The sequence below is a fragment of the Geotrypetes seraphini genome, chromosome 19 (assembly GCF_902459505.1).
Source record: "Geotrypetes seraphini chromosome 19, aGeoSer1.1, whole genome shotgun sequence".
Classification (NCBI taxonomy): domain Eukaryota; kingdom Metazoa; phylum Chordata; class Amphibia; order Gymnophiona; family Dermophiidae; genus Geotrypetes; species Geotrypetes seraphini.
The window spans coordinates 30,560,414-30,587,285 of NC_047102.1; the positions used below are offsets into that span (position 1 = coordinate 30,560,414).

General features: G+C 41.9%; 1 protein-coding gene and 2 long non-coding RNA genes across 4 annotated transcripts; 1 reads left to right on the forward strand and 2 right to left on the reverse strand.

Annotated features, from left to right (window-relative positions):
* Window positions 1–2,231: 2,231 nt before the first annotated feature.
* Window positions 2,232–5,433, reverse strand: LOC117352041 (nitric oxide synthase-interacting protein-like). 2 transcript variants are annotated; one of them, XM_033928048.1, is made up of 3 exons: window positions 5,228–5,433; window positions 4,255–4,396; window positions 2,232–2,328 (listed from the first exon to the last, which is right to left on the reverse strand). In XM_033928048.1, exons 1-3 carry the CDS (start codon window positions 5,402–5,404, stop codon window positions 2,324–2,326), a joined length of 324 nt encoding a protein of 107 aa, XP_033783939.1. In that variant the 5' UTR covers window positions 5,405–5,433; the 3' UTR covers window positions 2,232–2,323. The 2 variants fall into 2 exon arrangements, with proteins under 2 accessions (XP_033783939.1, XP_033783938.1); XM_033928047.1 differs by lacking the exon at window positions 2,232–2,328 and adding an exon at window positions 2,335–2,670.
* An 8,305-nt stretch (window positions 5,434–13,738) lies between these two features.
* LOC117352044 lies at window positions 13,739–15,695 on the reverse strand. The gene is made up of 3 exons (XR_004537567.1): window positions 15,327–15,695; window positions 14,345–14,486; window positions 13,739–14,002 (listed from the first exon to the last, which is right to left on the reverse strand). It is a non-coding gene; the product is annotated as an uncharacterized LOC117352044 (long non-coding RNA).
* Window positions 15,696–21,096: 5,401 nt separating this feature from the next.
* On the forward strand, window positions 21,097–26,442 carry LOC117352268. The gene is made up of 2 exons (XR_004537636.1): window positions 21,097–21,319; window positions 26,100–26,442. It is a non-coding gene; the product is annotated as an uncharacterized LOC117352268 (long non-coding RNA).
* The last annotated feature ends 430 nt before the right edge of the window (window positions 26,443–26,872 follow it).

The following is a 26,872-nucleotide window of genomic DNA, read 5'->3' on the forward strand; positions in this document are numbered from 1 at the left end:
ATTCTGTCCACGTATCATTAAACACTCTGTTTTCTTCAGAAATTTTTCTTTTCTTGCCTTTATCCATGGATGGCCTATCAGGGGGTTGAAAACAGCAACGTAAGTAGAAATCACAGGGCCCCATACCAAAATTTGCTATGCCCACTTCCCCTTCCTTTACCTGCAACCTTTGTGAAAATTGTTCGGCGTTTCTGCCGCAATACCACTGTACTGCTAAAAATCACAGATCACCACCATTACTGGGCCAATAAGCCCCCCATATAATGTGCCAGTCGCCACAGGCCCCCCTATAATATGCCAGTAGCCAATAGGAGCCCCCACAATATGCTAGTAGCCATAACTCCCCCCTACATTGTGCTAGGAGTCATAGTCCCCCCTATAATGTGCCAGAGTCCAGGCCCCCCATATAATGTGCCAGAGTCCAGGCCCCCCATATAATTAGCCATTGGTGTTAAAGAAAAGAAAAGAGGAAAAAAAAAGTGTGACTTACCTCCTGCGAGCGAATCACGTGCCTTCCTTCAGCCCGGTCTTCCTCTTTACGGCAGGCTCGGCAGCGCAGCGGCAGTCTGGCGGCCTCTCTGATTGGCTGCCGGCCAGCGGCAGCACACACGTCATCCTCCGCGGCGAGCAGCCTGACAGGTAAGGCGGCGCCTCCCATTCTTCAGGAGCGCGCCGCAGCCACTGAAAGACTCCGGCCCGCGTGACACACTACCAGAGCCGCGGCAAAGGTGAAAAAGAGCTGCATGCGGCTCTGGAGCCGCAGGTTGCCGACCCCTGGCCTAGACGGAGCTTATATGTGGTGACATGGGCCATCTTGAAACAGGTCTAAGTGGCAAAAAGGTATCCAAAGTGATCAGATAACCACTGCAGGGACAAAGTACAGACCCCCCACAAACTCCCCCAGTGATCACTAACTCCCCCCCACACTGCCATAAAAATTGGAATAAAAACATAGATATCTGTCTCCAGAACATCAGCACCTGGCTTTGGAAAGCTTAATAGAGCTGCACAGAGCTGGCTTAAGTGGTCTGGGGGGGGTGGATAGGAGATGATGCACTTATACTCCCCTTTTCCACCCCAAATATTCTGTGACATTCTTCTTCTCAGGAGGCACCAGCCCAAGGTCCTGTGCCTGAATAAGCTCCCTGTTTAATAGTTAAAATTGCGAACAGAAACGCTGGGTAACTTTAAAAATTATCAAACTTCAGAAAAGCAGTAAACACTTTTATTGTCACATGAAACTGGACTGTAATCATTGTCTCTGACTTCTAAATTGTTACCTGAATGCATCTGAAATACTGTTCCCAGGAAAATTAACAATAAAAACAAAATGCATCTAAAGAAATTTTGTGCTGAATCGCAAATCTTAAATTTATAGGTACTATTCTGGATAGCGCCACACGAGGGCGCCAATTACTTTATAGCTCAGTGCTGTCCTCCTGTGGTCATTCCTCAGAACACAGGTTTAATCGCTTAATCATTGGTATAAATTTGCAGCAACGTTTACTGCGCTCCACCTCTGTCCCTCCTCAAACCGGAAAGCTAGATGGAGGTCTTCTACCTTAAACATTCTCGCTTGTCTATTAAAACATACAAAGGGCAGTAGAAGGATGACAAATGTTCAGTATATTAACTCCTTGCTTCTAAGATCTTAAGAGACGTGTATTTTGGAGGCAATGTGCCACAACTACCAAATTGCCCAGATCCAGAAGGGAAATCATAGGTCAGTTCTGGGTTTCTGACAGCCTTATCCTTGATGTCTTTGATTTTCAGCACAAAGTTCAGTGGGTAAAACCATGGACTACGAATTTCATAGGGCTTTAGGATGGAAGTTCAAAATCAGGACTGGCCAAATAGGCTCCAGCCTGCAACTGGGAAACTTGGTAGCCCTGGGGTCGCTTACCAGCCTTTAGGGAAGACTCCACTGCACAAGCTGTTTCAGTAGCCATCCTGCATGGAATGGGCTCCCGAGGGAGGTGGTGGAGAGGAAAACGGTGACAGAGTTCAAAGAAGCAGAGGATCTCTATTCAGTAAATAATGGTATATATTGAAGAACTAAGGCCAGTACAGGGCAGATTTGCACGGTTAAGCACACTACCAGGCAGAGCTCTGGGTTTCTGGCCAAGAAATATCTAAGCAAAAGGACCATTTGGGTCTCTATCTGCCGTCATTTACTATGTTACCTCGTTTTGAGCGACTATTGAAAAGGTGTGAGCTAAAGAGTACACAAACACACACACTGCTGCCATACAATATAACTCCCAAAAAAGCAAGAATTGAAAGGCTCTTCGCTGACTAAAGCAGACTTTTGCACTGGCCATTTTCAATCTGGAAAATAAAGAGGAACTACGAGTTAAAATAATCAAAGAAGCAGAATTAAGTTCTGTACATCAAGCTCTGTTCAGGCAGGGGATTCATTGCCACATCGAATACAAGCAAGGATGCCCACGCTTTTGCGCCCAAGTAGCATATTTTCTTGCATGGAATGCGTACGTTTTTTACGTATCACGTACACCCCCTGCACACTATATGAGTGGGTGTATTTTCACATAGCCAATTTGCCCATGTTTACATGTGTACAAATATGGGATACCCCTCGGGATGTTGGACAGCATACGAAGCCAGCTTCAAGCATGAAAGATATAGTCTGAATTTTCTAAGTCACAGTACCTTTTACACCCAGCAGCAACGGGACCAACCCACCAAAAACCCACAGTCCCGATCCTGCAAAAATATGAGCTCCACCCTCCCTGCAGTCCGCTAGGAAAACAACTGCTTTTACACCTAAGCAGCAGCAGGACCAGCCACCACTACCAAGAGCCCTTTGCCCCGATCCAGCCAGGCATGTGAGCTCCTCCCTCTGCAGTCCATTGGAGAGATCAATCTACCTGCTTTTAAATATCAGCAACAGTGGGAAATCAACTGCTTTTACACCTCAGCAGCAGCGGAACTATCCGCAACTACCAAGAGCCCACAGACCCGATCCAACCAAGAGTGTGAGCTCCACCTCCCTCTGCAGTCCACTAGGAAGATCAACTGTTTTTTACACCTAAGCAGCAACAGGACCAGCCACCATTACCGAGAGCCCTTTGCCCTGATCCAGCCAGACAAGTAAGCTCTTCCCCCAGCATTCCGTTGGAAAAATCAATATGCTTGCTTTTAAATATCATCAGAAGGAGGAGATCAACTGCTTTTACACCTAAACAGCACCAAGACCAGCCGCCACTATCGAGAGCTCCTCCCCTTATATCCCGTTTAAGAGATCAATCTACCTGCTTTAAATATCAGCAGCAGTAGAAAAACAACTGCTTTTACATACAAGCAGCAGCGAGACCTACCGCAACCACCAAGAGCCCACAGACCCGATCCTGCCAGGATTGTGAACTCCTCCCCCTGCAGTTCATTGGAGAGATCAATCTGCCTGCTTTTAAATATCAGCAGCAGTGGAGATCAACTGCTTTTACACCTAAGCAGCAACGAGACCAGCCACAACCACCGAGAGAACACAGACCCGATCCTACCAAGAGTGTGAACTCTTCCCCCCCTGCAATCCGCTATGAAGATCGACTGTCGGCTCCGGGCGGCTTTCCCGCAGAGGAGAGAATCCTGCATTCACCGTGGGCCTCATCTGGGGCAGCCTCCTTGGAGCGGCTGGGGCAAGGGCAGTGTGTCTGGGAGGGAATGCATGGATGGGAGAACATCGCAGGGGAGGAGACATAGACATCCTGGGACTGTCGGCCAAGTCTCTTCCCTGAAGAAGCCCTTTTTCTGGAAACGTCATCGCTCCTCCTAAACTTACTTGCTCCACTTCATCACTGACGCTGAAACCGTGGATTGAAGACAAAGTTTTATTTTATTTTTCTTTCCAGCTTATGATTTATCTTTAATCTTATCTATTGTTTTGCATTTTGTCTTTGTTTTGTTCTATTTCTATCATTTAAATTTCTCCAGAATTCTACTGTTCAACGTCTCCCCCTTCTGCTTCTATTCCTTTCTCTCCTCTCTTCTACCTCCCAAAGTATTTAGATCAATGCTGTCTTGTTAAAATGTTTATTTTATTTTTATTTTTCCTCTAACTCTACTTTTCACTTCTCTATTACCCTCCAGGTACTTTAGTTAGATTGTGAGCCTTCGGGACAGTAAGGGAATTTTTCAAGTACCTTTCCTATTTCTAATCTTAATGTATATTTTCTGTAAACCGCTTAGAACCTAACGGATGTAACGGTATATAAGAAATAAATTACATTACATTACCTGGCAATGCGGTCAAAGGGTTCAGAGGTTTGAGGACAATGGACATTTCTTTCTCCAGAAAGCCTTTCACTTGCGACTCTTTGGCTGCTTTGCTCAGCTCCTCTTGCTCCGTCTTCAGCTCGCTCCTCTGCTTTTCATATGCCTGCACAGCCAGAAATGGCAAGGAGAAGGAAAAAAAGTAACCCAGGACACCTTCCCCCTCAAGCACCCAAACTCATCCGTCTCCTCACAGAGATGCCAGTGCTGTTATAAAGTCCTCAGACCTATAATAAACCTTGGCAGGGACTTGTTTCACGTGAAGACTCTCGCCTCACAATTTGCTTGCATGGAGAGAGTGTTTCAGGTCACAAATACCCCGATGTACTTTATTCCTCATATAAATGTTTTTCAAATATTAAAGTTACATCGGGGTATTTGTGACCTGAAACACTCTCTCCATGACCAATGACAATACAAGCAAATTGTGAGGCGAAAGTCTTCACGTGAAACGCGCCACTACCGAGGTCTTGAGGCTTATCGTGAACACTACTATTTATCATTTCTATAGCGCTGAAAGGCGTATGCAGCGCTGTACATTTAACATTCAATAGACAGCCCCTGCTCAGAAGAGCTGACAATCTAATTTGGACAGACAGACAGGACAGGACATCACAAGTAAGAGGACTTTACAATAGCGCTGGGATTTCTGAAATTGTGACTCGCTTATGATCCTCCCAGAGATGCGGCAGGTTTCAAGCAGGTATGAGAATACCCCCACTGAAAGCTCATTCATGTGTTCATGCCTTATGTGGGTAAAACCTAAACTCTCCCCTACCCCAGCCAACTGCATCGGTGCTTTTCAATAGCGATCCCTCACACAGCCAAACTTTCTCTTTCTAGTTCTCAGCATTCACATCGGCAAGAGTCCTCACAGCTTGTCTAATAACACGCCACTAATTTTGCCCTCTAGGAAAATCAACCATGGCCAACGTACCTTCAGCTGCAGGGTAATCTCCTTCTTCTGGTGCAAAATGTATTCCAGGATTGCTTCCTTCTCATAGATGTAACCGTCAGGGCTAAGGAAAGGAAGATAAGAGAATGTTCCACCAGTCATCACACCACCATCACACAAGCCTAACAAAACAGGAGATAAGTCTACTTGATGGTCCATTTGAAACACCTGCCAGAGGCCTCACATGCATTCACTTCTATCATCCACTTGAACCTGAATAATTGTTTCTAACGTGCAGTACTCACAGTCACCACTGGATCATCCCTCTGGTACTGCTATGCCAACATTAGACTCTATTTTGATGTTTGTTGGACAACTACTAGGATTTGATCCCAGAAAAGGATAAATATAAGTTCCGAAAACTTTTTGCCGTGAAAACCTGGTTGGCTCAAGGGTTGTGTGCTGGGTTAGCAACTGGAGGCTCAGGGTTCGAGCCTCAGGTAAGGAGTAGGTTCAACTCTATTTTGTGTCAACTACTAGGATTTGAACAAAGAAAAGGATAAATATAAGTTCCGAAAAGCTCTTAGTGTGAAAACCTGGCTAGCTCAACGGTTGAGTGCTGGGTTAGTAACCGGAGGTTGAGGGTTCGAACCTCAGCTAAGGAGTAGGGCTGACACTGCTCCAAGAGGAGAGGCTGAGGGTTCAAGAGAAGAGGGTAAGAGGAAGTTAAGGGTTCAAATCTTTTTTTTTTTTTTTTTTTTGTCTGTGTCAACTGCTAGGATTTGAACCCAGAAATGGATAACTATAAGTTCTGAAAAGCTCTTGATGTTTAAAGAGTTGTGTGCTGGGTTAGTAACAGGAGACTGAGGGTTCAAGTCTCAGCTAAGGAGTAGGGGTTGATACTGCTCGAAGAGAAGAGGGTAGTTTTACTCAAATGTAGTCCATTCATAGTAAAAAGTAGCAAAGGTCATTAATTTTCATGAAGTATACTTAAAACACAGAGATACCCAGCCCCTCCTACCCCTGCTCTGCCTAGTCCCCCCCACCTCTTCAGGATCTATCTAACCTCTTTCTCTGTTTCCACCTAGTTTCTGACAAACCCCCCCTTCAACCCATCTACTTACCAGCTCTGGTCCCACCTAGCCTCTGGCTAAGCTGGACTCGAACCCACGATCTCCTGTATCAAGTGGAAGTGCTTTATCCATTGAGCCACCAGTGAGGCAGGTACTAGATGCTTTCGGTTTCTTAACTTTAAACCTTTCATGCTTTGATTTGGATTTTAAAATACAAACATCCTAGCACGGGAGTCAAACCCAGGACTCTTTGGTGCAAGGTAGCAAAGCTTTCCTCTAGTCCACCACTGGACTGATGAAGGTCGAGACACTTTTTCACCCCTTATACTTCTCCTTCCTTGATTTGGATTTTAAAATACAAACATCCTAGCACGGGAGTCGAACCCAGGACTCTTTGGTGCAAGGTAGCAAAGCTTTCCTCTAGTCCACCACTGGACTGATGAAAGTCGAGACACTTTTTCACCCCTTATACTTCTCCTTCCTTGATTTGGATTTTAAAATACAAACATCCTAGCACGGGAATCGAACCCAGGACTCTTTGGTGCAAGGTAGCAAAGCTTTCCTCTAGTCCACCACTGGACTGATGAAGGTTGAGACACTTTTTCTTCCCCCTTATACTTCTCCTTCCTTGATTTGGATTTAAAATACAAAATCCTAGCACGGGAGTCGAACCCAGGACTCTTTGGTGCAAGGTAGCAAAGCTTTCCTCTAGTCCACCACTGGACTGATGAAGTTTGGCTCTCTTTTTCTCCACCTTATACTTCTCCTTCCTTGATTTGGATTAGAAATGCAAAAATCCTGACACGGGAGTCGAACCCAGGACTCTTTGGTGCAAGGTAACAAAGAATTCCTCTAGTCCACCAATGGACTGATGAAACCCTGCTCACTTTTGCTCTTCTTATATTTCTCCTTACTGGATTTGGATTTAAAATTCAAACAGCCAGTCAGGGGAGTTCAACCCAGAACCCTGTTCTGTAAGGTAACAAATTTTCCTATAGTCCACAACTGGACTGGTGATGGTTAACTCAATTTTTCTTCCTCCTTATAGGTCTCCTTTCTTGATTTAGATTTAAAATTCAGCCAGTCAGGGGAATTTAACCCAGGACTTTTTCTTCTCCTTATATTTCTTCTTCCTTGATTTGGATTTAAAAATCAAACAGCCGGGGACGGGTGTTGAACCCAGGACTCTTTGCTACAAGGTAATAAACTTACCTCTACTCCACGACTGGACTGGTGAGAATGACTTCACTTTTTCTCCCCCTTATACCTCTCCTCCCATCATTCTGGTTTCACATTTCAATAACTCATGAAATAGGGGATTTAAACCCACAACCTTTAAGCTGCTTCACACCCACCCACAGCCACCAGCTGCTTCATGTAATGATGATAATTTTTCTCCCTCTTATATCTCTCATTCCCTGATATGAATTTAAAAAATTCAAACAACTAATCAGGGATTGGACCCGAACCCAGATCTTTTTGGTAGAGGGTAGCAAACCTTTCCTCTAGTCCATCACAGGAACTGATGAAGTTTGGCTCACTAACAGCTAATGTAACATTGTGCTTTTTTTCAGTTTTTGGTAAATTGGTCTCTGAACCAATAGCTTCTTCCTGAATCCCTGTACTAATCCCAGACTTTAAACCCTCACACCTACGAATCCTCTGCGCTTATCTCAGACTGTACATAACATCAGTGGAGAGCCTTGGATTGGAGAATAATCCCATCACTTGAGATCTTTTTTTATTTTTATTTTTTTTATACTTTAGGTATACTGCAACAAATCATGGGAAAAAGATGAACAGCTGAGGTGATCAGTATTTTGTTTGAGTTTTTTTTTTTTTTTTTGTAAATCCTACCACAGTAGATTAAACACAGTCAGTGTATTTATCCAGAGAGGCAGACAGAGCTAGTGATATTCAAATACACTTAGAAACTTCTTTTTATTGTCTTAACCCTATATCTGGGTAGTTCTGTGGTTATGAATATATTAAAAAAAGACCCTCTGGTAACTGAGTAACACTGGGGAAACCTCTCACTCTGCCCACAGACCACCGTGGCATTACCTGAGAAGCACTGAGGTGATTTATAATAATTTGTCCAGATAATTGCCCTCAATCAGCACAACTTTGCCCAGTTACCAGGTGCTGCTTTGCAGATAACTTTTTGTGGGGGAGTTATCAACATCTATAACTTCTCCTTCCATGATTTGGATTTAAAATTCAAACAGCCAGTCAGGGGAGTTGAGTACAGGACTCTTTGGTAAAAAGGTAACAAACCTTTCCTCTCGTCTACCACTGGGCAGATGAAGGATGGGTCACCTTTTCTCCCCTTTATACTTCTCCTTCCTTGATTGGATTTAAAATTCAAACATCCTGGCACAAACCCAGGACTCTTTAATACAAGGTAACAAAGCATCCCTCTAGTCCACCACTGGACTGACGAAGGTGGGGTCACCTTTTCTCCTTCTCATTCCTTGATTTGGAATTAAAATTCAAACAGCCAGTAAGGGGAGTTGAACCCAAGACTCTTTGGTACCAGGTAACAAAGCTTTCCTCTAGTCCACCAAAGAACTGATGAAGAGTAGATCACGTTTTCTCCCCTTTATACTTCTCCTTCCTTAATTTAAAAAAAAACAAACATGCAGGGATGGGAGTTGAACCCAGGACTCTTTGGTGAAAGGTAACAAACCTTCCCTCTAGCACACCAATGGACTGACAAAAGCTTATTCGCTTTTTCTCTTCCTTATACTTCTCCAGCCTTGTTTTGGATTTAAAATTCAAACAACCAGTGGGCTGATGGGAGGCTGCATCACATTTTCTCCCACTTATACTTCTCCTTCTCCTTACAGTCTAAATTAGATTGTCAGCACTTCTGAGCAGGGACCGCCTGTGTATTTAAATCCCCACATGAACTGGACTGCAATCATAGACTCTGACTTCTAAATTGTTACCTGAATGCATCTGAAATACTGTTCCCAGGAAAATTAACAACATTCTTTGTAAGAGTATCTGTCTGTGCTATGCAGTTATTTAATTATACTATGTATGCTGATCTGTAACCCATTCTGGGCTCTTTTGGGAGGATGGGCTAAGCAACCAAATAAATAAATCTATAAATAAAAACAAAATGCATCTAAAGAAATTTTGTGCTGGATTTCAAATCTTAGATTTATAGGTGTTATTCTGGATAGCGCCACAGGAGGGCGCCAATTACATTAGAAAGAACTATATTTAATAGCCCAGTGGTGTCCTCCTGTGGCCATTCCTCAGAATACAGGTATAATCGCTTAATCATTGGTATAATTTTACAGCAATATTCACTGCACCCCACCTTCTCTGTCCCTCCTCAGACCGGCCAGCTAGCTGGAGGTCTTCTACCTTAAACATTCTGGAATTTATTTTTACCTCTCGCTTATCTATTAAAACATACAAAGGGCAGTAGAAGGATGACAAATGTTCAGTATATTAACTCCTTGCTTATAACATCTTAGAGACATGTATTTTGGAGGCATTGTGCCACAACTGCCAAATTGCCCAGATCCAGAAGGGAGATCATAGGTCAGTTCTGGGTTTCTGACAGCCTTATCCTTGATCTCTTTGATTTTCAGCACAAAGTTCAGTGGGTAAAAGCAGGGACTACGAATCCCATAGTGCGTTAGGATGGAGGTTCAAAACCAGGACTGGCCAAAAAGGCTCCAGCCTGGAACTGGGAAACTTGGTAGCCCTGGGGGGGGTCGCTTACCAGCCTTTAGGGAAGACTCCACAGCTTCTGCACAGCCATCCTGAGGGTTGGTCTAGCGAGTCTCAAATGACCTTGGATTTGCTGCTCAATCTCAGGTCAACCAAACTCATTCAGTCCTGAATTTTATCCCACTACTTGCAGGGACTTGTTCTAACTGTCTACTGCTTTGTCTTGAGGAAATCAGACTGGCATTCAGTGGCGATAAAAGGTGGACTGGATACATTCGTTAACTAATCCAGAGAGGGATGGAGACTTTGAATATTCTTGTGTTTCCATTGCAATTGAACAGGGTCTTACAGGACTTATCACATTCATACCATTTAAAAGGTTTCTCTTCATTATATTTATACTTATTACATTCAGAACATTAAAGTGGTTTCCCTTCAGTATGTGTATTTATATGATATTGCAGAAACAAAGCATGCCTGAAATGCATATCACATTCAGAACATTTAACGGATTACTCTTCAGTGTCTTTATACTTATAACTTTTAGAACATTTAAAAGGTTTTTCTTTCTAGTCTTTATATTTATCACATTCAGAACATTTCAAAGTTTTGTCTTCAGTGTGTATCTTTATACATATGACATTCAGAACATTTAATAGGTATCTGTTCAGTATGTGTGTCTTTATACTTATGACATGAACATTTAAAAGGTATATGTTCAATCTGTATCTTTATACTTATCACATTAAGAACATTTAAAAGGTATCTCTTTAGTATGTGTCTTTATATGATATTGCAGAAACAAAGCATGCCTAAAATGCATATCACATTCAGAACATTTAATGGGTTTCCCTTCAGTGTCTTTATACTTATCACATTTAGAACATTTAAAAGGTATCTCTTCAGTATGTGTCTATTTTATTTTATTTTTTTAATCTTTATTCATTTCAAATCTTAAATCAAGTACAGTATTGACATTTATCAATTAAGCATGCAAATATGTGTCTTTATATGATATTGCAGAAACAAAGCATGCCTAAAATGCATAGCACATTCAGAACATTTAACAAGTTTCTCTGCAGTGTCTTTATACTTATGACTTTTAGCACATTTAAAAGTTATATGTTCAACATGTGTATTATAACATCTTAGAGACATGTATTTTGGAGGCATTGTGCCACAACTGCCAAATTGCCCAGTTCCAGAAGGGAGATCATAGGTCCGTTCTGGGTTTCTGACAGCCTTATCCTTGATATCTTTGATTTTCAGCACAAAGTTCAGTGGGTAAAAGCAGGGACTACGAATCCCATAGTGCGTTAGGATGGAGGTTCAAAACCAGGACTGGCCAAAAAGGCTGCAGCCTGGAACTGGGAAACTTGGTAGCCCTGGGATCGCATACCAGCTTCTAGGGAAGACTCCACAGCAGGGGTCTCCAAAGTCTCTCCTCGAGGGCCGAATCAAGTCAGGTTTTCGGGAATCCCCCAATGAATATCCATGAGATCTATGTGCATGTAATACTTTCAGTGCATATTCATTGGGGAAATCCCGAAAACCTGACTGGATTCGGCGCTCGAGGAGGGACTTTGGAGACCCCTGCTCCACAGCTTCTACACAGCACAGGCTGCTTCAGTAGCCATCCTGAGGGCTGGTCTAGCGAGTCTCAAATGACCGTGGATTTGCTGCTCCATCCCAGGTCGACCAAACTGATTCAGTCCTGAATTTTATCCCACTGCGTGCAGAGACTTGTTCTAATTGTCCACTGCTTTGTCTTGAGGCAATCAGCATGGCATTCAGTGGGGATAAAAGGTGGACTGGATCCATTCGTTAACTAATCCAGAGAGGGATGGAGACTTTGAATATTCCTGTGTTTCCAGTGCATTTGAACTGGGTCATACAGGACATCACCGTCTCTTAGCTAATGAGGCTAAAAGCTTCCCTGGGCTGGACAGCAGTAGCACCAGGTCTTCAGGGCGGTGGGAGCCTAAGCAGAAGGGATGGGAATGTGCACCCGACGCTCCTGGAGTTTGGAGAAGAGTACCAGTTCCTCGGAAGAACATCATGCTGTTACGTATTTTTAGAGAGGGTATTTCCATGATTAAATGGATTTCAAAAATAAAAGATGAATCGATATTGGGAACTCTGATGGGCCAATCCTGTCCCGCTGAGGTGTTTTTCTGTGTATTTCCATTACACTTGACCCGTTTCTGTTCGCAGTGCTAACAGGGAGCTTATCCAGGCACAGGACCTCGGGCTGGTGCCTCCTGAGAAGAAGCATGTCACAGAATATTTGGGGTGAAAAAGGGGCGTATAAGTGCCTCATTTCCTATCCACTGCCCTCCTCAAGAGTGGCAGATGAATGAACTGGCATAATCATAATAATAAATATATCGAACCCATTAAACCAAGATGTATATCATTGTTGCCTGACATAACATGTCCAGAATCAGAAAATTCTGAGGGTTGTGGTTCCAGGATAATTAACATAAAAACATGATGCCAGATAAAGGCCAAATGGCCCATCTAGTCTGCCCATCCGCGTTATGCATTATCGCTTTCTCTCTCTGAGAGATCCCACGTGCCTATCCCAGGCCCTTTTGAATTAAGACACAGTCTCTGTCTCCGCCACCTCTTCTGGGAGACTGTTCCATATATCTACCACCCTTTCTGTAAAAAAGTATTTCCTTAGATTACTCCAGAGCCTATCACCTCTTAACTTCATCCTATGCCCTCTCATTGCAGAGTTTCCTTTCAAATGAAAGAGACTCGACTCATGCACATTTATATTACATAGGTATTTAAACATTTCTATCATATGTCCCCTCTCCCGCCTTTCCTCCAAAGTATACAGATTGTCTGTCCCCATACGCCTTATCACGAAGACCACATACCATTTTAGTAGCCTTCCTCTGGACCGACTCAATACTTTTTACATCTATTTGAAGGTGCGGCCTCCAGAATGGTACACAATATTCTAAATGAGATCTCAAAAGAGCCTTATTCAAAGGAATCAATACCCCCTTTTTTCCTACTGGCCGTGCCTCTCCCTATGCAACCTAACAACCTTCTAGCTTTCGCCGTCACCTTTTCAACCTGTTTGGCCACCTTAACATTATCACATACAATCACGCCCAAATCCCCCTCTTCCGTCGTGCGCATAAGTTCTTTTCCCCAATAAACTGTACCGTTCCCTCTGTTTTTTGCAGCCCAAATGCATGACCTTGCATTTCTTAGCATTAAATTTTAGCTGCCAAATTTCAAACCATTCTTCAAGCTTCGCCAGGTCCTTCACACCATCCGGCGTGTCTACTCTGTTGCAGAAGAAGGTGTTGATGCCCTTGGACGGGTTGTTGGTGAGGCCACACTTGGAGTATTGTGTTCAATTGTGGAGACTGTATCTGGCAAAGGACATAAGAAGACTTGAAGCGGTCCAGCGAATGGTAGGAGGTTTGCGGCAAAAGACGTATGAGGAGAGACTGGAAGTCCTGAATATGTTTACCCTAGGGGAAAGGAGGGACAGGGGAGATATGATTCAGACGTTCAAATACTTGAAAGGTATTAACGTAGAACAAAATCTTTTCCAGAGAAAGGAAAATGGTAAAACCAGAGGACATAATTTGAGGTTGAGGGGTGGTAGACTCAAGAATAATGGTAGGAAATTCATCTTTAATCGATGCATGGAATGCGCTCCCGAGGGAGGTGGTGGAGAGGAAAACGGTGACAGAGTTCAAAGAAGCAGAGGATCTCTAATCAGAAAATATATTGAAGAAAATATATTGAAGAACTAAGGCCAGTACAGGGCAGACTTGCACGGTTAAGCACACTACCAGGCAGAGCTCTGGGTTTCTGGCCAAGAAATATCTAAGCAAAAGGACCATTTGGGTCTCTATCTGCCGTCATTTACTATGTTACCTTGTTTTGAGCGACTATTGAAAAGGCGTGAGCTAAAGAGTACACAAACACACACATTGCTGCCATACAATATAACTCCCAAAAAAGCAAGAATTGACAGGCTCTTCGCTGACTAAAGCAGACTTTTGCACTGGCCATTTTCAATCTGGAAAATAAAGAGGAACTACGAGTTAAAATAATCAAAGAAGCAGAATTAAGTTCTGTACATCAAGCTCTGTTCAGGCAGGGGATTCATTGCCACATCGAATACAAGCAAGGATGCCCACGCTTTTGCGCTCAAGTAGCATATTTTCTTGCATGGAATGCGTACGTTTTTTACGTATCGCGTACACCCCCTGCACACTATATGAGTGGGTGTATTTTCACATAGCCAATTTGCCCATGTTTACATGTGTACAAATATGGGATACCCCTCGGGATGTTGGACAGCATACGAAGCCAGCTTCAAGCATGAAAGATATAGTCTGAATTTTCTAAGTCACAGTACCTGTCAATGCGGTCAAAGGGTTCAGAGGTTTGAGGACAATGGACATTTCTTTCTCCAGAAAGCCTTTCACTTGCGACTCTTTGACTGCTTTGCTCAGCTCCTCTTGCTCCGTCTTCAGCGCGCTCCTCTGCTTTTCATATGCCTGCACAGCCAGAAATGGCAAGGAGAAGGAAAAAAAGTAACCCAGGACACCTTCCCCCTCAAGCACCCAAACTCATCCGTCTCCTCACAGAGATGCCAGTGCTGTTATAAAGTCCTCAGACCTATAATAAACCTTGGCAGGGACTTGTTTCACGTGAAGACTCTCGCCTCACAATTTGCTTGCATGGAGAGAGTGTTTCAGGTCACAAATACCCCGATGTACTTAATTCCTCATATAAATGTTTTTCAAATATTAAAGTTACATCGGTGTATTTGTGACCTGAAACACTCTCTCCATGACCAATGACAATACAAGCAAATTGTGAGGCGAAAGTCTTCACGTGAAACGCGCCACTACCGAGGTCTTGAGGCTTATCGTGAACACTACTATTTATCATTTCTATAGCGCTGAAAGGCGTATGCAGCGCTGTACATTTAACATTCAATAAACAGCCCCTGCTCAGAAGAGCTGACAATCTAATTTGGACAGACAGACAGGACAGGACATCACAAGTAAGAGGACTTTACAATAGCGATGGGATTTCTGAAATTGTGACTCTGAGCCCTCGCTTATGATCCTCCCAGAGATGCGGCAGGTTTCAAGCAGGTATGAGAATACCCCCACTGAAAGCTCATTCATGTGTTCATGCCTTATGTGGGTAAAACCTAAACTCTCCCCTACCCCAGCCAACTGCATCGGTGCTTTTCAATAGCGATCCCTCACACAGCCAAACTTTCTCTTTCTAGTTCTCAGCATTCACATCGGCAAGAGTCCTCACAGCTTGTCTAATAACACGCCACTAATTTTGCCCTCTAGGAAAATCAACCATGGCCAACGTACCTTCAGCTACAGGGTAATCTCCTTCTTCTGGTGCAAAATGTATTCCAGGATTGCTTCCTTCTCATAGATGTAACCGTCAGGGCTAAGGAAAGGAAGATAAGAGAATGTTCCACCAGTCATCACACCACCATCACACAAGCCTAACAAAACAGGAGATAAGTCTACTTGATGGTCCATTTGAAACACCAGCCAGAGGCCTCACATGCATTCACTTCTATCATCCACTTGAACCTGAATAATTGTTTCTAACGTGCAGTACTTACAGTCACCACTGGATCATCCCTCTGGTACTGCTATGCCAACATTAGACTCTATTTTGATGTTTTTTGGACAACTACTAGGATTTGATCCCAGAAAAGGATAAATATAAGTTCCGAAAAATTCCTGCCGTGAAAACCTGGTTGGCTCAAGGGTTGTGTGCTGGTTATCTGTCTGTGCTATGCAGTTATTTAATTATACTATGTATGCTGATCTGTAACCCATTCTGGGCTCTTTTGGGAGGATGGGCTAAGCAACCAAATAAATAAATATATAAATAAAAACAAAATGCATCTAAAGAAATTTTGTGCTGGATTTCAAATCTTAGATTTATAGGTGTTATTCTGGATAGCGCCACAGGAGGGCGCCAATTACATTAGAAAGAACTATATTTAATAGCTCAGTGCTGTCCTCCTGTGGCCATTCCTCAGAATACAGGTATAATCGCTTAATCATTGATATAAATTTACAGCAATGTTCACTGCACCCCACCTTCTCTGTCCCTCCTCAGACCGGCCAGCTAGCTGGAGGTCTTCTACCTTAAACATTCTGGAATTTATTTTTACCTCTCGCTTATCTATTAAAACATACAAAGGGCAGTAGAAGGATGACAAATGTTCAGTATATTAACTCCTTGCTTATAACATCTCAGAGACATGTATTGTGGAGGCATTGTGCCACAACTGCCAAATTGCCCAGATCCAGAAGGGAGATCATAGGTCAGTTCTGGGTTTCTGACAGCCTTATCCTTGATCTCTTTGATTTTCAGCACAAAGTTCAGTGGGTAAAAGCAGGGACTACGAATCCCATAGTGCGTTAGGATGGAGGTTCAAAACCAGGACTGGCCAAAAAGGCTCCAGCCTGGAACTTGGAAACTTGGTAGCCCTGGGGGGGTCGCTTACCAGCCTTTAGGGAAGACTCCACAGCTTCTGCACAGACATCCTGAGGGTCGGTCTAGCGAGTCTCAAATGACCTTGGATTTGCTGCTCAATCTCAGGTCGACCAAACTCATTCAGTCCTGAATTTTATCCCACTACTTGCAGGGACTTGTTCTAACTGTCTACTGCTTTGTCTTGAGGAAATCAGACTGGCATTCAGTGGCGATAAAAGGTGGACTGGATACATTCGTTAACTAATCCAGAGAGGGATGGAGACTTTGAATATTCTTGTGTTTCCATTGCATTTGAACAGGGTCTTACAGGACTTATCACATTCATACCATTTAAAAGGTTTCTCTTCATTAAATTTATACTTATTACATTCAGAACATTAAAGTGGTTTCCCTTCAGTATGTGTATTTATATGATATTGCAGAAACAAAGCATGCCTGAAATGCATATCACATTCAGAACATTTAACGGATTACTCTTCAGTGTCTTTATACTTATAACTTTTAGAACATTTAAAAGGTTTTTCTTCAGTGTCTTTATATTTATCACATTCAGAACATTTCAAAGTTTTGTCTTCAGTGTGTATCTTTATACATATGACATTCAGAACATTTAATAGGTATCTGTTCAGTTTGTGTGTCTTTATACTTATGACATGAACATTTAAAAGGTATATGTTCAATCTGTATCTTTATACTTATCACATTAAGAACATTTAAAAGGTATCTCTTTAGTATGTGTCTTTATATGATATTGCAGAAACAAAGCATGCCTAAAATGCATATCACATTCAGAACATTTAATTGGTTTCCCTTCAGTGTCTTTATACTTATCACATTTAGAACATTTAAAAGGTATCTCTTCAGTATGTGTCTATTTTATTTTATTTTTTTAATCTTTATTCATTTCAAATCTTAAATCAAGTACAGTATTGACATTTATCAATTAAGCATGCAAATATGTGTCTTTATATGATATTGCAGAAACAAAGCATGCCTAAAATGCATAGCACATTCAGAACATTTAACAAGTTTCTCTGCAGTGTCTTTATACTTATGACTTTTAGCACATTTAAAAGTTATATGTTCAATATGTGTATTATAATTATATTAGAAGGATGACAAATGTTCAGTATATTAACTCCTTGCTTATAACATCTTAGAGACATGTATTTTGGAGGCATTGTGCCACAACTGCCAAATTGCCCAGTTCCAGAAGGGAGATCATAGGTCCGTTCTGGGTTTCTGACAGCCTTATCCTTGATATCTTTGATTTTCAGCACAAAGTTCAGTGGGTAAAAGCAGGGACTACGAATCCCATAGAGCGTTAGGATGGAGGTTCAAAACCAGGACTGGCCAAAAAGGCTCCAGCCTGGAACTGGGAAACTTGGTAGCCCTGGGATCGCATACCAGCTTCTAGGGAAGACTCCACAGCTTCTGCACAGCCATCCTGAGGGTTGGTCTAGCGAGTCTCAAATGACCTTGGATTTGTTGCTCAATCTCAGGTAGACTGGATACATTCGTTAACTAATCCAGAGAGGGATGGAGACTTTGAATATTCTTGTGTTTCCATTGCATTTGAACAGGATCTTACAGGACTTATCACATTCATACCATTTAAAAGGTTTCTCTTCATTATATTTATACTTATTACATTCAGAACATGAAAGTGGTTTCCCTTCAGTATGTGTATTTATATGATATTGCAGAAACAAAGCATGCCTGAAATGCATATCACATTCAGAACATTTAACGGATTACTCTTCAGTGTCTTTATACTTATAACTTTTAGAACATTTAAAAGGTTTTTCTTCAGTGTCTTTATATTTATCACATTCAGAACATTTCAAAGTTTTGTCTTCAGTGTGTATCTTTATACATATGACATTCAGAACATTTAATAGGTATCTGTTCGGTATGTGTGTCTTTATACTTATGACATGAACATTTAAAAGGTATATGTTCAATCTGTATCTTTATACTTATCACATTAAGAACATTTAAAATGTATCTCTTTAGTATGTGTCTTTGTATGATATTGCAGAAACAAAGCATGCCTAAAATGCATATCACATTCAGAACATTTAATGGGTTTCCCTTCAGTGGGGGGGAGGGGAGGGACACAGGGGCCGTGGCTTCCCCCAAAATTTGATCCCTGGTGGTCCAGGGGAGAAGCACAGGGGCAAGTTTTCCGTGCTCCTGCTAACCCGGTCGATGGCAGCTGATTTCTTCTGCTGCTGAACAGAAACCAGCAAGAGCGCACTTTGGCGCTGCCTGCTTGGCACTCAGCGGCTTCTTTGACTGGCTCCTGCGAATTATCGCAAATCAGGGCTAAATTTTTCCTGGTAATATCTACTCAGATCCCCCTTCCTGTCGCGTTTTTTTTTTTCCCTTTTCATGTTCACTTTCCTTTGATTATTGTAGTTTTACCTATCTCTCCCTCTTGTTTCCGTTTGTCTCGAGATTGTGTATTATTCGTTTTACTAACTCCCCATGTAGTCTATTTTGTATGTTTTAACTTGTAATTATGTTTTTTTGGTAATTTTTAAAATTATTATTATTTTATTTTTAATTGTACAGTGCTCAGAAGTCTGAATGAGCGGTATAAGAAATTTTAATCAAATTTGAAACTTCTCCTTTTCTAGATCCATTCAGCCGATCATGGTATTGTAATAATTATAACCTATTTTGGATTTTTTTATATTCAGCATCCAATACCTAAAGGTTATAAAGGTTTTTTGAAAAGAATTATTTTTTATTTATGGATAAAATCTGTGGGTCTGACTTATAGTCAATGGAGAGGTTGTACGTTGCATCTTATATGTATGGAAGCTATGTCTATTTCTGATTGGGAGATGAAACAAGGAAGACTATTTCTCATGATTTGGCAACTCTTTTTAAATACAATGGAACCTTGGTTTAAGAGCATAATTCGTTCCAGAAAGTATGCTTGTAAACCAAAGTATGCTTGTATATCAAAGCGAGTTTCCCCATAGGAATGAATGGAAACTCACTTTGCTCAAGGCCCAGTCCAGCCCAGCACAAACAAGAGGAAGGATCGCCGATGCACCGCCCAGTCCAGCACAGAAGAGGGAGGATCTTCGGGCACCGGCACCAGCATGTCCTGTGCATTGGTGCTGGTGCCGGTGCCCAATCGGGGTAAGGGATATCGTTTTGGTGCTTGGGGGAGCATGTAAGATCGTAGGGGGGGGACGACTCGAGTGGGGGGGATGTTGGATCGTGGGGAGTGGCACTCATAAATCGAGTCAAACTTGCTTTCCGAAGCGCCGATTTTGTGAATGTTCTGCTCGTCTTGCAAAACACTCGCAAACCGGTGCACTCGTAAACCGAGGTTTGACTGTACATTGACACCTACTGCACAAAGTTGTGTTTTATTGAGTAGATCATAAATAATAATAATAATAATATATATCTATATATATATATATCTATATATACATACACACACACACACACTAGTTTTTAAGCCCGTTACATTAACGGGTGCTAGAATAGATGTGTGTGTGTGTGTCTTTCTCTCTCTCTCTTGGTCGCTTTCTGTCTGTCTGTCTGTCTTACTTTCTGTCTCTCTCTCTCCTCAGCTGTCTACCACCACCCCTTGCCTGCTCCCCCTGTCCAGCAGTAGCCCTCCCTTCATTTTGCCTCCCCCCTGTCCAGCAGCACCTGTCCCCCTTCCTTTGACCTCACCCCTGTCCAGCAGCACCTCTTCCCTGCTCCCCCTGTCCAGCAGTAAGCCTTCTCCCTAACTTTGACCTCCCCCCTTGTCCAGCAGCACCCCTTACCTGATCCCCCTGTCCAGCAGCAGCCCTTCCAGCAGGGAATTTTTACCAGCATGAGACACTTTGCAGCACCCGCACAACACCCTCCAGCCGTTCCTTTAGGCGCCAGCTATCAGGAGTGATAGCGCCACCGCTGCTCAAATGCTGCACGCGCCGACAGCAGGCGCACGCGCCTCAAGCTGCTGTGCACCGCAAATAGAATACGGCCATGGAAGGACACAGCATGCTGTCAGGGATCACATCCTCCTAAGTGCGCATGCGCACTTTTAGGGTTTTATTATAGAGGATATATATATGCAGTCTTGAGAAGGGGAATGGGTAGGAGGGGGTTGGTAGAGGGTACTAGTTTAATAATTTTTCTTTTATTATAATTGTATTTGAAACAAAGTTTATATCATTAATTTATGAATTGTTTAATTTTGTGTTTATACTTATATGTTATTCAACAGAAATCAAAATAATAAATGGTTGAAGAAATATACCCAGATATCTTGAAGATATCCCACAATGGGAGGATGCGCTCCATGATCTGAGGCTTGTCCCTTAGTTAATTTTTTGAAAACTGAAATTAAAGTATTAACTGTGTCTTCAGTCCTTTTTGAACTTTAATGGCTTTTCTGGGTATATTTATACTTATATGTTATACTGTACATGATTGTAGTTATTCATTTATATATTGTAGACTGTATTTATTATTTATCTAATAAAAATGATTTAAATTTTAAAAAACCCAACCAACAAACTGGTTTTAGTATGATGGAATCGTTGCGGTCTACCCCGCTGCTCCTGTCCTTGCACGTGGGAGGGCGGCATCTCATCCAATCAGCGGCCGCCCTGAAGCCCGTCCGAACGGCTCGTGACAGCTCCGGAATTGTGCGAACTCGACAAGGGCAAAGCAAGAGAAAGGACCCACCGGGCGGTCGCGCGAGCCCAACATGCTGCCCCTCTCCTCCTCCGTGCGGCTCCTGAACGGGACCCTGCGCAGCCAGCTGGTCCCGAGGGCGAGCATCACGTCCAAACCCGCCAAGCACGTCCTCACCCCGCTGGTAAGCGACCTCCGGCTCGGTTATATTCTTTGCAAAAGCTCCGAGACCAGAGTTGAAAACGTGACGTTTGAGCGTTAGCCCGAGAGGCGCAGGAGCAGGTGCAGAGACGCGCGTGACAGGAGGGTCTTAATCAGTGGGCGGTTCCTCTTTTGGACCCTCTTAATTCGCGCCGAGGGGTTATTGCTATGCTTCAACTCAAAAGAAATAGTTTCAAAACCTGAAAAAAAAAAAAAAGTTCTTGTGTTAATTAAATGAGTTACAGTTCAGGGTCTTTCTAGTTTGAAGAGCCCAAAGTTTAGCCTCCCTGCAGAACCACTGACCCTTCATTTCTGCTGGGCCACCCCCTAAGCCTTGAGGACCAGGAGCCTTCATTACGCCTGTATATTTCAGGGCTTCCCAGTGACAGCAAAGAAAGTAGTGACAGCTTCACTGATAAATGGGGGGTAAAAGTGCAGAGGCCAGATAAACAGAAATGTTTCATTATAGATCTGCTTAGAACCCTGTTTATAAAAATAAGATCACATGGTTCCTTCTGAAAGGGGAAACTCTTTTTTTTTTTTTTTGCATTTTATAAAATCTTATTATGATTCATTAATTGCCCTTTTGAAATAGAGTTGTATATGAGCTTTGCAAATGCATAGATTATGGTTGGGTTAAAATTTTAATGTCTTAATGTTGAACAGGATAGAGTTTCAAGTGTTGTATTCAATTTTAACAGTTATTTATTGTTACACTTGTCGTAAGATGTAAAATGAATAAAGATTTAGAAATAGAGTTCACTCTAGGACCCTTTTATGAGGAGTGGACATAGAGGTGCTGTTAAGGGGTTTCTATACATTTATTTGTGATGAATACACAGTCCCATATACAGAACAATATGACAATGATCGGAAGGAGATGCTGGCATTTAACCTACCTGTTGAATCAGGGGCTGGCTGCCTGGGCATCTTCTACCTATAAACTCCTTCTACTCTTCCAAGTCAGGGGCAAAGCAGGGAATATAGAAGAAAAGCAGAATCTAGATTGTCCGCTGTTCTGAGCAAACAAGTTTTGGCTGTTTATCTTTATGAATTTCTGTTGTTGGCTTATACCCTTGCTTGCATTTGACAATCTTTTTTTAATGTGCAATATAACACTTTAATGCAGGCAAACACATTCTACATGCATTCATGGGTTAGTTACATCAATTTTACATGCATTAAAAATTTGTTATAATTGAGACTTTTATTAAACAACTAGATGGTCACCTGGCGTTGCCCAGATATTTATTTATCCCAATCTACCGGTATCGATAGACTTGTATTCAGTGATTTTACGCCTGGCAAAATGGGAAATATATGATTGTTTATTTCGTGGACATTTTCATTTTTAGCAGCAAGAATGGCCCTCTGTATGGGCTGAACTTGGACTTAAACGTCATTGGGAGTATCATTATTAATCTCAGGGAGCCCAAAAACTATGGATTAGACACTAATATCTGTTGTTTTCGATTATTTTTTTACGTCACCCCTTTCCCATCCCCACGGTATTTTTTCCCCCAGATAGTAAGTCATATATATATATACCAAGTTTGGTTGAAATCTGTCTATGCGTTTCAGTTATGTTGGAACACACACACACAGATGTATCTGATTTTATATACATGTATATTAGCAATAAGGCATGTTAATGAACCAGATGTGCGCTAATGAATGCAGAGTCCTAATCTTGTCTAAACAATGGCCAAAATTGCATCCCCAGTAATGAGGTGCCCCAAGCAGGAGTTTGGTTTGCTAGTACACACAGCCAGCCCTGGAGAGAGGTGTGAATCTGCTGTTTGCTATATTTGTATTCTGATATATGCTATTATATTTTAAAATGTATTTTGGTGTCATTTTTCCAATGTTGTAACAGCTGTGTAATGTTGCCAGCTCATTTTAGATTTGTGCAACAGAGTTAATCTAGAGACTTTTAATTCTGATTTCCAAATTGCATTCCCTAAGAAAAACAAGGCTACAAGTGGTAATGCCAGGGTCTAGAGCAGCGTCTCTTTCAAACTGTGTGCCACAGCAGAGTGGTGTGCCACCAGAGACTCCAGAATTTTACTTTATTTAAAAAAATTCCCTGCATAAGTATTCACGTCGTGAACGCAAGAGTCTGTCAATGTTGTATCTGTGTGTGCAAGGATACAACCGACCAGACAAGCATCATTCTTTTTTTACAATTACCCCTACACTGCGTATAGAACTTTAAATAAATAACTCTCAAATTTAATTTTTTGTTGGTTTTGCAATTTTATAATTTCAGTCTTAAGTGCCGTGAAAAACATTTGCTCCATTTAGTGTACCGAAGCTAAAAAAATAAGTTTGAAAGACACAGGTCTAGAGCAACCCTAGTTGTTTCCATGAGAGGTGCCTGTTCTCTGCTGTGTATGAAAGAGACCCCAGTGCAGAGAAACACAGAGAGATGTTGTAAACAGTTTAAAACAGCTAAGATTTGTACATTGCTACAGATGTTTCACCCCCTCTATCAGATGTCCAACTGCTTATAAGAGAAGCTTGAACAATTCTGCTTTTGTTTTTGGAGAGTGTCTGAGGCCATTTCTCTTTCCTGAAGCCTCACGTAGCAGGAAGAGGCAGATGAGGTTATAAGTTACAAGCACATTTGCTCTATCGGACAGCGGCCTCCTGTGTAATATGTACCTGCTGTAATACAGACCAATGCCCTTTCTCAATGGCTCAAAGGTCATTGCTGTGCAGGTTCTGGCAAAGAAGGGCAAGAGAGGATATGAATGAAACATTTAGCAGTCGGCATTTTTAAAAGGCCACCATGGATTTTCTGTGCTGAAATCAAACAAGAATAGGCAGAAAAAAATATCCTTGAAGAAATATTCCTTGTGGCCCAATCTTAGGTAGAATAATTAATAACCAAACAACTATATAGTAATGAAAATGAGACCGAAAATATTTTTAGTTATCAGGGTTGGAAGCCTCAGAATTTGGAGCTATTTTTACCCTATTAGGGTTATTCAGTGGGGACTATCCACATGCTTCTACTTAATGTCACAGGCTGCAACCCGCCCTACTCTCACTAACCTTTAATTTAACAATCACTTCATTTTTTTATTCTCAAAATTCCTTTATACCTTTAAAATTAAAGTTTAGATGATCAAGCAAATCAATAATTTATGACTTCTTAATACAGCTTCAACTTAGCTGTTTAAAAACAATCCTTCTCATTTCAGAACCCAGAATCAGCAGACTAGTGCAAGCAAAAATTATAAAACATTTTAGATAATCATTTCTTAGCACTTTAGTATTTTTTAGACCTTGCTGTTATTAAATTCTCTGACGCAGCAGGGGTGGTGTTTTGCCCCGCGAAACACTGGCTGCGTCTGATGAGCACAAGTGGCTAGTAGTACCCTGTTTCCCCAAAAATACGCCCTAGCATGATTTTTAAAGATGCTCCTAATACAAGCCCTAGTTAATATTGACCCCTGAAGCCCCCTCCCCACAAATGTTCTTGACGCTCCCTGACTCCATCCCTGACTAGAGCTGCCTGATTTGCTGAAAAAAAAATCAGACCTGTCAATTCAGCAACCCCCCACCCCTGCTGCTTTAGGAGGCCTCGGAGCGGAGGTATGTCAGCCTCACGGTGGGAGGGTCGGTGAGGTTCTGCTGCAAAAGGGGATGGGTGAGAGGAGAGGAAGTTGAAGCTTTGTGCACCACTCTGCCGCTGCAGGAAGAGAGTAGGGAAACCGATCAGGAGGCAGGAGCGCGGAAAGCGTGCTGGACCGCTGGGATTAAAAAAAAGGGGTATGTTAAAAAAAAAAAAAATTTGCTCCTTAAGATGCACCTTTATTTCCACCCACTTTTTTGGGGAAAAAAGTGCATCTTTTAGAGAAAAAAAATATGGTATTTGCTGGATATTGAGGAAGAAATTACATAGCTGGTGTACACAAGTGCAAGAAGTTTGTTAGGAAGGCAAAAGGTGGATTTCACCAGAGACACATTTCTATGGAAAACCCAGATGCATGAACTGCAGGGCTATGAAAGGGATGTCAGCCTTGAAGTGAGTAATGCAACAAAAATTTTATGCAATCCATTTAACATCTGTAACCCCTGGATTACCTAGTGGGAGGAGGGGATAGAGAATGAGTTAATGGATAGGAGGACAAAAGGGAAAAGCTGTACTAAATGGATTCAAATGTTTCCATGCGTGTGTAGATGCCTAATAGTTAGCCACTGGCAAGGTATCGCAAATCTTCAGAATCACATTTATCAGGGTAGGAAAATTATTGAATGAAAAATCTCCCTGCAGAGTATATTTTGTCTTTTATAATTAAATACTGTATCCGTTCATTGTCTGTTCATCTGATTTATCCCAGAATACTTAATGGCAGCAAACTGCTCTCATCACTAAAAACTGTTAGTCTTCCCAGTTAATAAGAACATAAGAATAGCCTTACTGGGTCAGATCAATGGTCACAAGTACCTGGCAAAAACCCAAATAGTAGCAGCATTCCATACCACCGATCCAGGGCAAGCAGACAATGGACTTTTCCAAACCTTACATTAACCGCTCTCACCACATCCTCTGGCAATGCATTCCAGAGCTTAATCTACCCAGTTCCTCAGCCATAGACTACATTTTAGGAAGATCAAAAATATGGGTACTAAACCAACTACAAGAGTTCCCAAATCTCCCTGTAGGGGAGACAGTCCTGCTGTTTTTAAGTGAGAAGACCTATTTACTTCTTCTACTATTTTAATTCACATGTGATTCTCTTTCTCCTCCTTAGGAACAAGCAATTGGTCTGGGTGCAATGTTCCTAACCTTCTTGGTACCATCAGGCTGGATACTGGCTCACCTGGAGGACTACAAGCACAAACCACATGAGTAAAGAAAGTAGCGGCTTTCACTTTTACCGTATGAAAGCAGCACCCAGGAAACACCAAGAGAATTGAAAGCTGCCACTTACCTGGAATTTATAAATAAAGTATAATAAAACTCTTTATTGCCTCAATACTTAAAATGTTCATGAAGGTAAATCAAGTGTGTATTTATAAGATCATATAAATTTTTCTGATACACTTGTTGTAATATGAAAAAATGAATAAAGAAATTATATATATATAAAACTCTTTATTGCTTTCCAATGCCTTTCTCAAAGTCATAAAAGTTTTCAGTGAAGTTATGTATTGTTTAAACTATAACCTTTTCTTTTTTTTTTTTGTTTAAACACACTTATTGAAAATCTGAATGCAACTCACTATCCATCAAACAAACACATAAAAAATTTTGTTAAAGATACACATTTCCATGCCCCCAAATTATGTGATAAATACAAAGGAATCCTGTGTGGAAGGAGTGAACCAAACACACTTAGCAGTGTTTAGATGGCAATTCGAGTAACTGGGAAGCAAAATCAGTACTGAGCAGACTGGGCTGGACAGATTTAGATGTGCTGGAGTGGGGCTTTGACAGCTGAAAAGCAAGGCTATAGTTGAGCAGACTTCTATGGCCTATGTAAACCACTTTGGTTGTACCTTGGAAAACGGGGAAGGGGTAAAA

What these genes read in the sequence shown, in the direction of transcription:
- LOC117352041 (XM_033928047.1), bottom strand. Translation starts at nt 5,404, where the DNA reads ATGGACCATCAAGTAGACTTATCTCCTGTTTTGTTAGGCTTGTGTGAT. An exon ending in AGATTACCCTGCAGCTGAAG is followed by an intron (nt 4,397 to 5,227) that starts GTACGTTGGCCA and finishes CTGGCTGTGCAG; the next exon opens with GCATATGAAAAGCAGAGGAG.